Raw genomic sequence first — 14978 nt, 5'->3', positions numbered from 1 at the left:
CTTCTTAAGTGTTGTCCAAAACTGGAATCCTGGGATTCCAGGCGAACTGGTTTTATGTCCTCCTATAAAAAAAGACAGAGCCCATCATTAGGTCTTGTGATTTGTGACACTGTCTGCTTGTGGGGAGGTGCAGCTCCTCAGCTGGGAGGAAGCATCACACTGGGAAATAGGAGCAGCAGCAGGATGGCAAAGCCAGCTCTTCCTGCAGCCCACACATCTGCACCTGTTCCCAGTAGCTGTGTCTGTCTTGGTGGGGCAGAGGCAGCAATTTGTAGCCCATCAAGTGCCTATGTGGCAGAGCCTCTGCAGAGAGGCTGTGAAGCATTGAGTGGGAGTGGTGGAGCCTGCTGGCTTCAGTATAGGAGAGGCACGAGGGGTTTTGGGCATCCACAAGGAGAATAGTGTCATGTAACTGTGGCTTCTGCACTCTGCTTTCAGTGGCACCCTGCTTCTCTCACCCCACAAACCCACCTCTGGGATTACTGCTGTACTCTGGGCTTCCTCTGCTCTTGCCAGCTCTAAGCACTGCAGGTTTGGCTGGTCTGAGTGGAAGGGTTTAAGTGGTTTAATATCTGTGACTTACACAAGGTGCTTGTGGTTTGGTCCATAGCTTTCCAGATGGTCCCAGCCAGATACAGGAAAGGCCCAGGAGTGAGTTTGCACGGCTGGGTGTGCTCAGGCCAGTGTCACTCCATTTCACAGAACCAAAGAGGATGTTCTAGGTGGGTTTGTACTAGCTGAATTTGTGTTACACCAGAGGTGCAGGTCAGCAGCTACACAGCTGCAGACAGCAAATAGGAGACCCCTTCCCACACACCTGCTGCCAGCCGAGCCTGTGCCAGTTGCTGTGGGGTTTATAAGGGTGCCAGCACCTGCCAGCTGACCTGCCCTATACAGGGTTGGGGTAGTCCTGAGTGGAGTCCCAGAGAATCACAGGGATCTCTAGTGTGCATTAAGAGAAAAGATGCTAAGGAGAGGAATAAAAGAAAAAAGCTTGTGGGAAGACAAACAAAAGAAAAGGTATTGGGAAAAGAGACAATCCATCCCATGTTTGCACAAAGCAGTTGGGAGCTCTTGCTGCCACCAAACACCACAGTGCAAGCCTATGTAGTGACTGCAGATGGCTAAATAACTTTACAAGCAGCTTCTGAACTGGGCACACATGCTTCACATTGCACTGGCAAAGGCAGTAAATGTCCTGTGTTTAGTTTTCTTGCTTGGTTTTTGTTAAATTAGAACTCTTACTGCAATCAAGAACAGCATCCTCTGGGTAAGAAATTAACAAGAACTGCTCAGTGCTGCATCACAAACAGTAAGTTTATGCCACTAAAACGGCCCCGAGTGTGGCAGTGACATTTCCAGTGTCTTTATTCTTTTCCACAATTTATTCCATTAAAAATGGGCAAAACATTGAGGTGTGAGATTCCCTGCAAGAGACAAATGCCATGTGTGTTGTTAAAGTCACATGTGAGCAATGGGAAGCTGAAGAAAGGCTACAAACAGCATAATGAGCAAAAGGTTTGTACCATTAATACTTGCAGTGGTTAATAAAACATTGATGGCTGCCTTGAAGAGCCAATAGGGAGGCTGCTTCACCCACAAGGATCACAGGCTCACAGGATGTTAGGGGCTGGAAGGGACCCAAGGAGATAATTGAGTCCAACCTCCCTGCCAGAGCAGGACATTGCTAACACAGATCACAGAGGAACACATCCAGACAGGCCTTGAGAGTCTCCACAGAAGGAGACTCCACAATCTCTCTGGGCAGCCTGTGCCAGTGCTCTGGGACCCTTACAGGAAAGAAGTTCCCCCTTGTGTTGAGCTGGAACCTCCTGTGCTGCAGCTTCCAACCATTGCTCCTTGTCCTATCCCAGGGAGCAGTGAGCAGAGCCTGTCCCCCGCTCCTGGCAACCCTCAGATACTTATAAACATTAATCAAATCCTCTCTAAGTCTTCTCCAGACTAAAAAGTCTCAAGTCTGTCAGCCTCTCCTCATCAGCCATGCCCTGTGCTGGACCCTCTCCAGCAGATCCCTGTCGCTCTTCAACTGGGGAGTCCAAAACTGAACACAGTATTCAATATGGGGTCTCACCAGGGCAGAGTAGAGGGGGAGGAGAACCTCCCTTGATCTGCTGGACACACTCCTCCTAATACACCCCAGGACCCCATTGGCCTTCTTGGCCACAAGGGCACATTGCTGTGCCATGGGTACCTTGTTAGCCACCAGGACCCCAGGTCCCTCTCCCCAGGGCTGCTCTCCAGCAGTCACCTCCCAGCCTGTACTGGTGCAGTTTGTTATTCCTCTCCAGCTGCAGGACTCTGCACTTGTCCTTGTTGAACCTCATCTGGTTCCTCTGTGCCCAGCTCTGTCTGTCCAGGTCTCTCTGGATGGCTGCACAGTCTGCAGCTGTCTCAGCCAAGCCTCCCAGTGTGGTGTCATCAGCAAACTTGCTGAGCAGACTCTGTCTGTCTGTCTGTCTGTGCCCTCATCAATGTCATTGATGAAGATGTTGAACAGGACTGGCCCCAGCACTGATCCCTGGGGGACACCACAGGTCACAGCTCTCCAGCTGGACCTGGCACCATTGATCACCACCCTCTGAACTCTATCTTGCAACCAGTTCCTAACCCACCTCACTGCCTGCTCTTCCATCCCACACTTCCTCAGCTTGCTCACTACAATGTCATGGGAGATGGTGTCAAAGGCCTTGCTGAGGTCAGGGTAGACTACACCCACTGGTTTCCCTGAATCTATCCATTCAGTTATGGCATCACAGAATGCTATCACGTTAGTCAAACATGACTGCCCCTTGGTAAATCCATGCTGACTACTCCTGATAACCTTCTTCTCTTCCAAGTGCCTTGAGATGCCCTCCAGCAGGAGCTGCTCCATCACTTTTCCAGGGATGGAGGTGAGGCTGACTGGTCTGTAGTCTCCTGGAACCTCTTTCTTGAATGTGCTAAAGAAAGGACACAGTAAGATTTTATCCTCCCGAGAAATTTCCCAGAGGGACAAGAGCTCCATTTTTCACATTTACATTGAATAGTAAGAATTAAAACAGGTGGGAGAGCAGGAAGAGAGCTCCATCTTGAACAAAAGGAGTAGAAAAGAAGTCTGGGTTTGGCATGCTCCCTCTGACTATGCTGGGAGACAGAAGAGAGGTAGGGTTGGGCTCCCAGAACTCAGCTGCAGGCTGGGAGGTCACTCTTAGAGCAGTAGCATTCAGCATTAGGCTGCTATTAGTTGAGTCATTCCTTAATTTACATGACGGAGATAGGACTCAAAAGCCCTAAATGACAACTAGGCAATGCCTAAGCATCGGGCACACCCTAAGCTGCATTGTAACTTCCTCTTTTGTGACTGGGGATCGAGAGTGTAACCATCTCCTTGACTGAAACAATGCACACGCTCTTGCATTTAAGCCCCTCCAGTGTTCACAAGGACGCTGGGTGATGTGCTGGTTAGAGCCTGCCTGGGATATTGTGGTGAGAAGAATTAGACTATAGCCGTGAAAAGGGAACAATGATGATGTCTACTGTGCTCATAGGCTTGCTGAGATGGATAAGAACAAGAACACAAACATAGATAAGAGTCTCTCTCTGTCTTTGGGGCTGCATGAACTTCGCTCTCTAATCTAACTTGCTGCCTGACTAATGCAGTTGTTTGCTCTCTGTCTTTGGGACTGCACTTTTCTCTCTAACTTGCTGTCTGACTAATCCATCTGCTTCCTAACCCCTCTGGCTGACCCTCCAAACTCACCTTGAATGTAAGGCAAAGCCTGGGGTAAGGTAGAGAGGTCGGAGCAAGGTGGAAGGGTGGTTGGGAGCCTCTTCTGGGGACTCAGGTTTCTGGGAGGGCTGTTGTGTTTCTGTATTACATTTTTAACTTGTATATTTCTGTATCTAGCTGTAAATATTGTAAATATCTGCTTGTATATTGTGCTAAATTGTAACTATAAAGCTTCATTCCATTTTCCATAGCAGCTGAGTCTAGTCTAGGTGATTTTCTTAAGTGTAGGAGGGAGGTAACACCCATCACAGGTGAGATAATTTAAAGCCTGATTTAAATAGTTGATCTCAATCTAACTTTGAGCAAGTATATTGTTTATTTAAAAACAAAACAAAAAGAAGCTTGACTTCATCTTGAGCTTTGTCCCAGCAGTCTGCGGGTGGCAAGCATCTTCTCAGGGCTATCAGCAGCCAAAGAGAGGCCTGAGAATCACAGGAGCTGGCACTCCTATCTTAGCCACCTCCTGGGTTGCTTCATTTGCTGTGGGTGAGTAGTCCTCCAGAACTCACCTGGCTACCCACTTGAATCTGGGAGCTGAGTAGCAGTGCAGGCCAGCAGCAGGCAGCTAGGCTGACTCTGCTCTCATCAGTCGTTGCTCAATGCCAGCTTCAGAGTCAGTTGGACTTGTGCAAACCCACTGACATGCCCTGAAGGACACACAGAAAAGTGGGGCAAGGGTTTTCCAGACAATGCTTTGAGTTTGAATCTAAGCATGAGGAAAAATAAGCACCAGACTGATTCTTTTGTGCATTACAACTGGGAAATAACTGTGTACTTGCTTGCTAATTCAGACAGCAGAAAAAGCTAGTTTGGACATAGGAAATCAAGAGTCACATCTACACAGTCATATGTCAAAGGATACAAGTCACAGGCAAATTATAGTCACTGAAGCCACCATGGCTCAATACAAATCAAACTTTAGGTCTATTTTTCTAGACAGGAAGCAATCTTTTAATTCCTTATTGTGATGGTTTGGGTGTTCCCTGCCACCCCCGCACTTTAGAAATCACCCAGACTAGACTCAGTCAGCTCTGGGAATATGAATGAAGCTTATATTTACAGCTGGCACAATATACAAGCAGATAGTTACAGCATATACAGTTATAGACAGAAATAGACAAGGTAAAGGTAATACAGAAACACAACAGCCCTCCCAGAAACCTGAGTCCCCAGGAGGGGCTCTCAACCACTCCTGCACCTTCCTCCTACCCCTCTCAACCTTACCCCAGTCCCAAGGAAGAATGGAGGTTCAGCCAAGGGGTTAGGAAGCAAAGTGGATTAGTCCAAACTGGAGGGTGAGGTTAGAGAGTCAGAAGCAGCTCAGCCAGCAGCCCAAGTGAGAGTGGTTATCTATGTTCTTATTTCTTGTTCCTATACATCTCAGCAAGCCTGTGAGTGCAGTAGACATCACCATTGTTTTCCTTTCACAGCCTGTAATCTAACTCTTCTCACCCAAACATTCTAGCTAGGCTCAAACTAGCACACTTATTCTCGACAAAACTGTGAGTGCAATATTCAGCTCAAGCCAAAGTCGAGCTTCTTTTTGTTGTGTATTCTGAAAGAAACAATTCACTTGCTCAAAGTTAGAATGAGGTCAGTGATGTAAATCGGGCTTTATCACACAGTATCACAGTATCACAGTATCATTAGGGTTGGAAGAGACCTCACAGATCATCAAGTCCAACCCTTCACCACAGAGCTCAAGGCTAGACCATGGCACCAAGTGCCACGTCCAACCTTGCCTTAAAGTGCCCCAGGGACGGCGACTCCACCACCTCCCCGGGCAGCCCATTCCAGTGTCCAATGACTCTCTCAGGGAAGAACTTTCTCCTCACCTCCAGCCTAAATCTCCCCTGGCGCAGCCTGAGGCTGTGTCCTCTCGTTCTGGTGCTGGCCACCTGAGAGAAGAGAGCAACCTCCTCCTGGCCACAACCACCCTTCAGGTAGTTGTAGACAGCAATAAGGTCTCCCCTGAGCCTCCTCTTCTCCAGGCTAACCAATCCCAGCTCCCTCAGCCTCTCCTCGTAGGGCTGTGCTCAAGGCCTCTCCCCAGCCTCGTTGCCCTTCTCTGGACATGCTCAAGCATCTCAATGTCCCTTCTAAACTGGGGAGCCCAGAACTGAACACAATACTCAAGGTGTGGTCTAACCAGTGCAGAGTACAGGGGCAGAATGACCTCCCTGCTCCTGCTGACCACACCACTCCTGATGCAAGCCAGGATGCCACTGGCTCTCTTGGCCACCTGGGCACACTGCTGGCTCATGTTCAGGTGGGTATCAATCAGTACCCCCAGATCCCTCTCTGTCTGGCTGCTCTCCAGCCACTCCGACCCCAGCCTGTATCTCTGCATGGGGTTGTTGTGGCCAAAGTGCAGCACCCTGCACTTGGAGCTATTGAACCCCATCCCCTTGGACTCTGCCCATCTGTGCAGGCGGTCAAGGTCCCGCTGCAGAGCCCTTCTGCCCTCCAACCCAGCCACATCTGCCCCCAGCTTGGTGTCATCTGCAAACTTGCTGATGACTGACTCCATGCCCTCATCCAGATCATCTATGAAGATGTTAAAGAGGATGGGGCCCAGCACAGATCCCTGAGGGACACCACTAGTGACAGCTGCCAGCTGGATGTGGCACCATTCACCACCACTCTCTGGGTCCGGCCCTCCAGCCAGTTCCTAACCCAGCACAGAGTGTTGCCATCCAAGCCGCGGGCTGACAGCTTAGCCAGCAGTTTGCAAAACAAAACAACCGACCAAAAGATAACTACTTACCTCCTTGCAGGGAAGGAGTGCTTTCATGCTAAGCTGCTCCGCGGCAGCAGCAGCTGGCAGGAGGGCTGCGAACGCAGCGAAATGTGTGTTTACGCGTTTCTATAGTAACTGTATCCCTAGTCACGGGCTGGGAGACTTGCTGTTCCCGTTAGCTAGTGAGCAGCAAGGTGAAAGGATCAGGGAAAACACGAAGTATTGTAAAGCAGCTGTGCTCTTGAGGAGTGGAGAGGGAACTTCAGTAAGGGTATTTTTTGCCTTTATAATAGCCTGTGTCTTACTCCATGCAATACAGCAGTAGTTTTGCCATCAAACCCTTCGTGTGGATGAAATGGAATTTGGCATTTAACCCAAGTCAGTATCTATTTTGTAACAACTTTCATTTTTTATTTCACTTGAATGGCAGCAAAAAACTTTTTCAGCCTTTTAAGGCCGTTGAAAATTAAGGTGAAAGGATAAGGTCATTTGCTTAACAACTGCAGAGTCCTGCACCTGGGGGGGGGGGAATAATAACTGCACCAGTCCAGGCTGGGAGGTGATCTGCTGGAGAGCAGCCCTGTGCAGAGGGACCTGGGGTCCTGGTGGCTAACATCCATGGCACAGCAATGTGCCCTTGTGGCCAAGAAGGGATCCTGGGGTGTATTAGGAGGAGTGTGTCCAGCAGATCAAGGGAGGTTCTCCTCCCCCTCTACTCTTCCCTGGTGAGACCTCATCTTAAATACTGTGTTCAGTTTTGGACTCCCCAGTTGAAGAGTGACAGGAATCTGCTGGAGAGGGTCCAGTGGAGGACTATGAGGATGATGAGGGGACTGGAGGGCATGGCTGATGAGGAGAGGCTGAGAGACTTGAGACTTTTTAGTCTGGAGAAGACTTAGAGAGGATTTGATTAATGTTTATAAGTATCTGAAGGCTGCCAGGAGAGGGGGGACAGGTTCTGCTCACTGCTCCCTGGGATAGGACAAGGAGCAATGGTTGGAAGCTGCAGCACAGGAGGTTCCACCTCAACACAAGGGGGAACTTCCTTACTGGAAGGGTCCCAGAGCACTGGCACAGGCTCCCTAGGGAGGTCGTGGGGTCTCCTTCTGTGGAGACTCTCAAGGCCTGTCTGGATGTGTTCCTCCATGATGTGTGTTAGCATTGTCCTGCTCTGACACGGGGGTTGGACTCAATGATCTCTTTGGGTCCCTTCCAACCCCTAACCTCCTGTGAGCCTGTGAAGCTGTGATCCCACAAGCACTTCCCGGTGCAGCTTCAGGCGGGCACACTGAGCAGCCTCGATAGGCGTCAGTGCAGTTATTGTGTAAAGTAGTAAGCATATTTTCAGAACTGAAACTCCAAATTCATTTACACGTGAGCATACAGACTTAATGCTGTCAGGAGGAAGTTGTTGGCAGAGAGAGTGATTGGCATTGGAATGGGCTGCCCAGGGAGGTGGTGGAGTCGTTGTCCCTGGAGGTGTTGAAGCAGAGCCTGGCTGGGGCACCTAGTGCCATGGTCTGGTTGATTGTCTAGAGCTGGGTGCTAGGTTGGCCTGGATGATCTTGGAGGTCTCTTCCAACTTGGTTGATTCTATGATTCTAAATATCCTTAGCTTACTGTTTAAATGAGGAGCTGGTGATTTGGGGGAGAAATGAATGAAGGGAATAAAATCACTGGGGGGATGTAAAGGTTACAACACCTCCCAGAAAAACTAGGAGCCTACACAGGTTCAGTCACGGACGTTAAGCGGTGCACAAGAGCCAGATTGTCGTTTTAGAGATGTCTTTTGCTTGGTGACATTTACTGCTGAGGAAGAGTAGTGGGAGTAATGAGAAAGCTGAAAGTGAAACTAAGAGATAAGAGTTTCATTTTCAACTTCCAGTGGAAAGTAGAAACCCAACCCGTGTAAAAAAGCCAAACCAAAACAAAACCACCCAAACAAAACCCAAAGCCTCCAGCAGAGAGGTTCCTTGGTAGCTGTTACTATGCATTGTTTTAAAACACGATTCAGACACTTCAAGGGAAAAAAGCATCCCTGACAAACGTAAGATAAATTGGATTTAGTTATTTCTTTAGTCTCTTTTAAGTTGCCGAGCAGCCTGGCGCGGGCAGCGGCTGCTCCACCTTAAGAGTCCGTCTTCAAGCACCGGCGGCGGCAGCAGCCATTTTACCGGCCGCTGTCACAGCTGCTGGGAAGCGCTGAGCGGCGGAGGCCGAGGGGCAGGTCTTGTCCACCTCTCAACCTCCAGTTTGAGCAGATCAGCTATAAAAAACCTCCAGATTCTCTTTTTAATTAAAATACTACAGCATTTTATTCTATTCTTTTATTACCACCACCACCACCCCCCCCCCCCTCCTCTCATGTAATGAATGTGCTAAGACCTACGACCTGAGGCTCGAGAATACCCCCAGGAGCCGGCAAGGTGCGGGAAGAGGTGGAACACAAGGAGTGCGTTATCTCTCTCCCACCCAAATATCACTGCTGCTTTGAGCACAAACTCATCTTTGCTTGCCCCGTGCAGGGTGGCAGCACCTTAGTTTGTGAGAGGTCTTTGCACGCCGGGATTCCCTTCCCAACTAACACTGCTGATCAAGTTGGCGCATCGAAGAATACATCCCACGCCAACGCCTAGCCTCAGTCCCGACCTTTTAAACCGTGGTGCCGTGCTCCAGAACTGCCATTTGTGGTTGCTGAGAGCTCAACCACGTTTTACATATATAGGACGGAGGTAACCACCTCAAGAGCAAAGCACTTGCTTCTGTGCATAAGAAGTGCAGTCTTATGGCAGGGTCATTTACTTAAATTTAGTTTTCAATTAAAAGGTAATCTCTTTAAAGCATAAATTAACCCGCTGTCAACACCTGTTCCCCGAGAAAAGAAAGGGGAAAGGAATAAAAAAGAAAGCCTCAAAACCATGACACGAGGAACTGAGCGGAGAGGAGTTCTGAATTTAAAACTAAGCAGCACTTATATATTGAATTGGAAATCTTCTGGGGGGGAAAAATGAGTCCGCTAGAAGCAGCAGCAAAGCGCGTAGTGGGGAAACGAGAAGGCTGAGTCAAAGTGGTGCCACTCCAAGGGGGAACTCAGGCTGCGGCAGCAAGCGGGGCTCGGGAGCGCGGCAGCCCGGGTACAGCGCGGTGCGTGCAGCCGCTTCCCTCCAGGGCAGCTGTCTCCGCGGCCTCCGACAAGGACGGAATGGCTTCGCGGCAGCTGCCCGCACTCGGCGGCTGCCACCGCCTCTTCAGCGGCCGCACGGGGCTCCGTCCGCCCGCGCGCAGCAACCGCACAAGGACGCGGCCGCAACCTCCAGCACTGCCCCCCTCCCCCCCACCGCACACAACCCTCATCGCACACCACCACCACCACCCCCGCCGTGCGCAGCGGCGACAGGCGGGTGCCGCCTCTCCGCCCCCCCTCCCCCCTTCCGCCGCCCGTCGGGGCGAGAGCCGCCCGCGGAGCGGCGGGTCCCTCCTCCCGCCCCCCCGGGGAGCAGCCGGCGGCGGCGCGGCGAAGGGGAGGTCCTAGGGCCGGGCGTACGGCGCCGGCCGGCCGGCCAGGCAGGCAAGCGGTCGGGCGGCTGGCTGCTGCCGCCGCGCCGCGGGCATGGCGGAGCCTGCCGGGGCCGGGGCGCCGGGCGGCGGCGGGCCGCAGCAGGGTTCACCGGCCGCCGGGGGGCCGGCCCGCAGCGCCGCCGAGAGCCCCGGGGGGCCCGGCTCGGCGCGAACCGCGGGGAAGAAGGCGCAGCTGCGCGCCGCGCCGCGAGCCAAGAAGCTGGAGAAGCTGGGCGTTTACTCCGCTTGCAAGGTACCGGCCGCGGGCGCCCACCCGCCCACGGAGGGTGGGGATTGACGGGAGGGGAGGGGACGGAAGGGAGGCAGTGGGGAAGGGCCGTGCCGGGAGGGGGAGGTGGCCCGGCTGCAGCTTGGCGTTCCCTGCGGAAGCGGCGTCTCTGGTGGAGCCGGTGGGCATTGCTCCCTGCGGAGCTTTTCCGGCCGGCACAGGGAAAAAAGCACCCGCAAATACGCCCGTCCCCGGCGTCCGGCCATCCTTCCGTGGGAGGCGGCGGACGAGGCGGCTCCCGGTGCTGGCGGCAAGCGCTAGTTTAATAGTGCTGCCGCAGCCGCCCCCCGCCTGAATATCCCGCTGTGGAGCGTGGACACCGCGGAGGGCGGCGCGGCCCTCCCCGGGCACGGGTTGAGGCTGTCTGTCCCGTGGCCGGGGAGGGCCGCGACGGCGGCCACGCATCCCCGAGCTGTTGACATCGCGAAAAGCGCTGGCCAGAGCTGGCACCGCTCGGCAGCCTCTTTGGCAGGGAAGCGAAGAGGCGCGGTCACTGGCCTCGGGAAAGTTATGTCCCTGCTGGTCACGTAGCGCCGGCCCGGTGCCTGGGCCGGCAGCAGGGCTCACCTTCCACCTGCACCCTGCCCAGCGAGGGTGTCTTCTCCAGCACCAGCACCAGCCCAGCCCTCGCCTCTCGTGTTCAGGAAAGCCGTCCTGGGTTTCTCAGAGAACTACACTTATCCTACACTCGCAGTTTTCTTCTTGGTGGGAGAAGCAGGACTTGCCTGTTTGTTGGAGGCGGAGGGAGCTTAGTGGAAGCTGTGGCTCCCACCTTCGGAGGCCTGTGACAGCTGCCGTTGTCGTCTGTGCTTGTGCCCATGCAGTGGGCAGAGAAGGACCTGTGTCCTTGGAGCGTGGGCCGCTGGCTGCACTGCTGCTCTCAGGACAGCTCTGAGATGCAGAGTGGGTCTGACATGTTCAGATTGGCAGTGCTGATGTCAAATCCTCCAGCATTTGTGGGAGATCTGCGTCTGGCTTTCTCTGTTTGCCTATTTTGGAGCCTCAAAAGGGAAAATGCTAAGTGAAAGGCCACGCTAAGTGGTAGTGCGTGTGGTGAAACATTGTAATATGACTGTAGTCTTGCCTGGTGGCGTAAGGAGCTGTAACTGCGGGCCGGAGGCACGGTGCCGTGTGAGAGCAAATTAGGGAGGCCACACGCAGTGGAGTTTTTAGCAAGGTTACGCTCATGTCACAGAGTTAAAAAGGCAGCTGATTTACTTGAAACCTGTGGCCCTGACTGTGATGGTGTCATGGTTTGAAGCTTTCCCACTGCTGCTTTTCCCTTTGCAGCTCCTGTATCTTAACGCTACCAAGACTTGCTTTTGAAGGACGCCGTTTGTGGGGTGACGAAGATATTCACAGCACATGTGTGTGTGTGAATTGCTTGTTTTCTTCCCTGGACTGTTGTTGTTTCTTCTCTTGATGTACCTCCAGATAATACTTGGGAGGGCCTTTTCCTGACATGCTTTGCACCGCAGAGATATTTGTGCTGTGAAGTGTGGGCAGCCTTATCTCTTCTCAAACCCTTTGCTTTTTTGGAGGACTCATGATGTCTGCAGGTGCTTTGTTGGAAGGGAGATGAATGCCATTTGGGAGGGCAGGAAGGCATTTTGCAGCCTGTCTGCAGCCCTTTTTTCCACTTTCATAGGGCTCTGGTGGGGGGGTGCTGTGTGGTGACTGCCTGTGCTGTTGGTGCTCTGCTGGAGTATTCTTGGTGGCCCACTTCTGTGAGAAGTCCTAAGTACGTGCCCCATTGGCACCCCAGTGGTGGATGGAACGGGGTAAAGGGGCAAGGACTGCAGGGTGGAAGAATGTCTTTTCCTCAGCACATGAGAAGTGCTCCAAAATGATGCTGCGTGGCTTGTAACATTAGTCTTTGCCAAGAAACTGTAGCAGTGCAGAGTGTAACTTTGAACTCTTATCTTCAACTTGCAACTTCCTTTTATTTTGCGTTTCTGTGTGTGAGTGCAAAAGAGTGAAAGAAGGCAAACACAGCATCTCTGAAGGAAATATCTGTGTTTAAGTTTCATTCATTGATGAATCTTCTGGAAAGCTGGAGTGCAGGAGATACGGAAGTGCATTCTTAGTGTCAATCTTCTACCACAAAATTCATTGGAGAATTCAGCACACAGAATTTGTTAGGAACACAACCAGGGATGATGAGCAGCAATACAAGATGGAAATGGTGGCCATGTAGAGAATGAATCTCGCTGGCAACAGCAGAGGCACGTCCTGGTCCTTATTCAGTGATCCCTTTTCTCCAAAAGAGACACATAAAACATTGCTGGCAAAGTCCTCTTCATTGTGCATGCACTGAGCAGAACAAGAGCAAAGTTTAGGGAGCTGCTACCCAGGCTAGAGAAATGTGGGGGTTGTTTTTTCCTAGTAAATGAGACAGGAGAGATGTAGCTGTTGATCCACACCCCTCGACTTTTTCCCTTGTGAGAAGAGTTAGGTGTAGAAGGGAGAGAACAGGATTTCTTTTTTTCCTGTGTAAAACCCAAGAAAGAAACATCAACCAAACCCCCAAACAAACCAACCCCAACAAAAGAATCCATCTGAACTACCGAGCAGCAAAACCCAACCCTCTCAAACGTCCATGTTAGTTTGCATGCATGAGGAACCATAGAATCAACCAGGTTGGAAGAGACCTCCAAGATCAGCCAGGCCAACCTAGCACCCAGCCCTAGCCAGTCAACTAGACCATGGCACTAAGTGTCTCATCCAGTCTTTGCTTGAACACCTCCAGGGACAGTGCCTCCACCACCTCCCTGGGCAGCCCATTCCAATGCCAATCACTCTCTCTGCCAACAATTTCATCCTAACATCCAGCCTAGACCTGCCCTGGCACAACTTGAGACCGTGTCCCCTTGTTCTGTTGCTGGGTGCCTGGCAGAAGAGGCCAACCCCCACCTGGCTACAGCCTCCCTTCAGGTAGTTGTAGACAGCAACTACAGTTGCTGTACAGTAGAAGAGCTTGATCAGAAAATTGTCACCAAAAAAGCAATTAATCACCTGACTGAAATTGCAGAGCATGCAGGCAAAGAGATCAGGCAGTAAGGGAGCACAACTGCACTATACTGTTAAGTGCTAGAGGGCTGCAGCTTTTTGCTGGTCTTGTCAGAAGTCCTCAATCCTATCTCAAAAGCAACACCGTAACTGGAATGTTCCCACCCAGTATCTATGCATTTGTACCATATAAACTTTACCTATAACAAAACTTCAAAGGTAGCAGTGCTGTAAAACTTTCCATGTCACTAGAGGAAAAAAAAATAAATAAAGGTAATGTTTGAAAGAAACAGTTTAATCAGATTTCATGTCCTGCCCTAGGTGCTGAGTAGATTCTTCCAGAGATATCTGATTTGCCATCTGCTAAAGTGTACGATGTCTAAGCAGTCTCCAGTTACAGGTTACACGGCATTTGCACAGTCCTCCCTGAACATTAAGATAGGTGTTAGGGACTGGCACAGTCCTTGTGACTTCAAGAAGTGCACAGTAGTGCTGTGTGGGGTTTTGTGTTTGGCACTTGCTGTATCTCTGGGTCTATGAATGGCTTCACAGATCGTTCTGGTGTTGTCCAGCATTAGGCATGCAAGCTTGCAGCACTTGCACATAAAAGCAGCACTGTGTGACTTGCGTAAATATATTTAATGAAGATGTAGGAGGAAGTCTCTTCAGCTTTTTTTTTTCCCCCTATTGGTTTATGGTATGTGAAAATACAACTTTCTCTTCAGATCCATTGGGAGGTTCTTTTATAAACAGGTTGAAATGTGTGCTATTTTAGTACACTGATTTTGCTGTAGAATTGGTTATTTCTGATGTTATATATCTTGCAGTAGCACCTGGTTGCTTAAATATAATTAGACCCCCAGTAGCCCAAGGGGTTTGCACAAGTAGCAGACAGTAATACCTCCTTGAAGAAAGGCTTTGTGCTTTAGGCAGTCAGAATGGGCAGACTGTGGAAAAGGTTCTGATAAGATGACTTGGCCAAGGACTGGTTGCAGGTGAGGGAGTGGTAGAGGTTGATGTAAAATCTGAATCCCAGGATCTAGACCAGCTGCTGACACTTGAAACACTTCCTTCCACTTCTCTTCCTAGAGTGACCTCAGTGGAGTTTTTCTGCTCCTACACATGAAAAAAAGGAAAGAAAAAGCAAAGGAGTTTATAACATGAATATGGAGCACCATTTCCACTAACAGTTGTTTTTTCCTGGCTTTGATAGGGTAGGTTAGTATGAGAGCATGATAGTGTGAGTACAGCTCCTTGAATCTCAACTGGAAATGTATTGAAGTTACTTTCTGCAGAAGTCTATTGGACACATATAAGACATTCAGAGCTTCTGTACTGTCATTTTCATAGTGGGGTGAACTTGTTTTGTGTTGTCTTAGAGACCTCTTAAAGCAGCTTCCTTTAGAATCATAGAATCAGGGAGGGTTGGAAGGGACCACAAGGATCACATAGTTCCAACCCCCCTGCCATGGGCAGGGACACCTTACCCTAGAGCAGGCTGGCCAGAACCTCATCCAGCCTGGCCATAAACACCTCCAGGGATGGAGCCTCAACCACCTCCCTGGGCAGTCCATTCCAGGCTCTCACCACTC

At 50.9% G+C, this 14978-nt stretch overlaps 1 protein-coding gene across 1 annotated transcript in view; it reads left to right on the top strand.

The window, feature by feature from the left end:
* The first annotated feature begins 10140 nt into the window (after positions 1 to 10140).
* The window catches only part of KAT2B (lysine acetyltransferase 2B), a 69051-nt gene continuing 64213 nt past the window's right edge, over positions 10141 to 14978 (top strand). Inside the window, exon 1 of the mRNA XM_064167208.1 lies at positions 10141 to 10341. Coding sequence (XP_064023278.1) covers positions 10141 to 10341 — 201 coding nt within the window. The remainder of the gene's footprint in view (positions 10342 to 14978) is intronic.

Source organism: Pogoniulus pusillus, chromosome 28 (genome assembly GCF_015220805.1).
Source record: "Pogoniulus pusillus isolate bPogPus1 chromosome 28, bPogPus1.pri, whole genome shotgun sequence".
NCBI lineage: Eukaryota > Metazoa > Chordata > Aves > Piciformes > Lybiidae > Pogoniulus > Pogoniulus pusillus.
The sequence above is the reverse complement of the archived record's forward strand: the minus strand, read 5'-3'. Positions and strand labels throughout refer to the sequence as shown.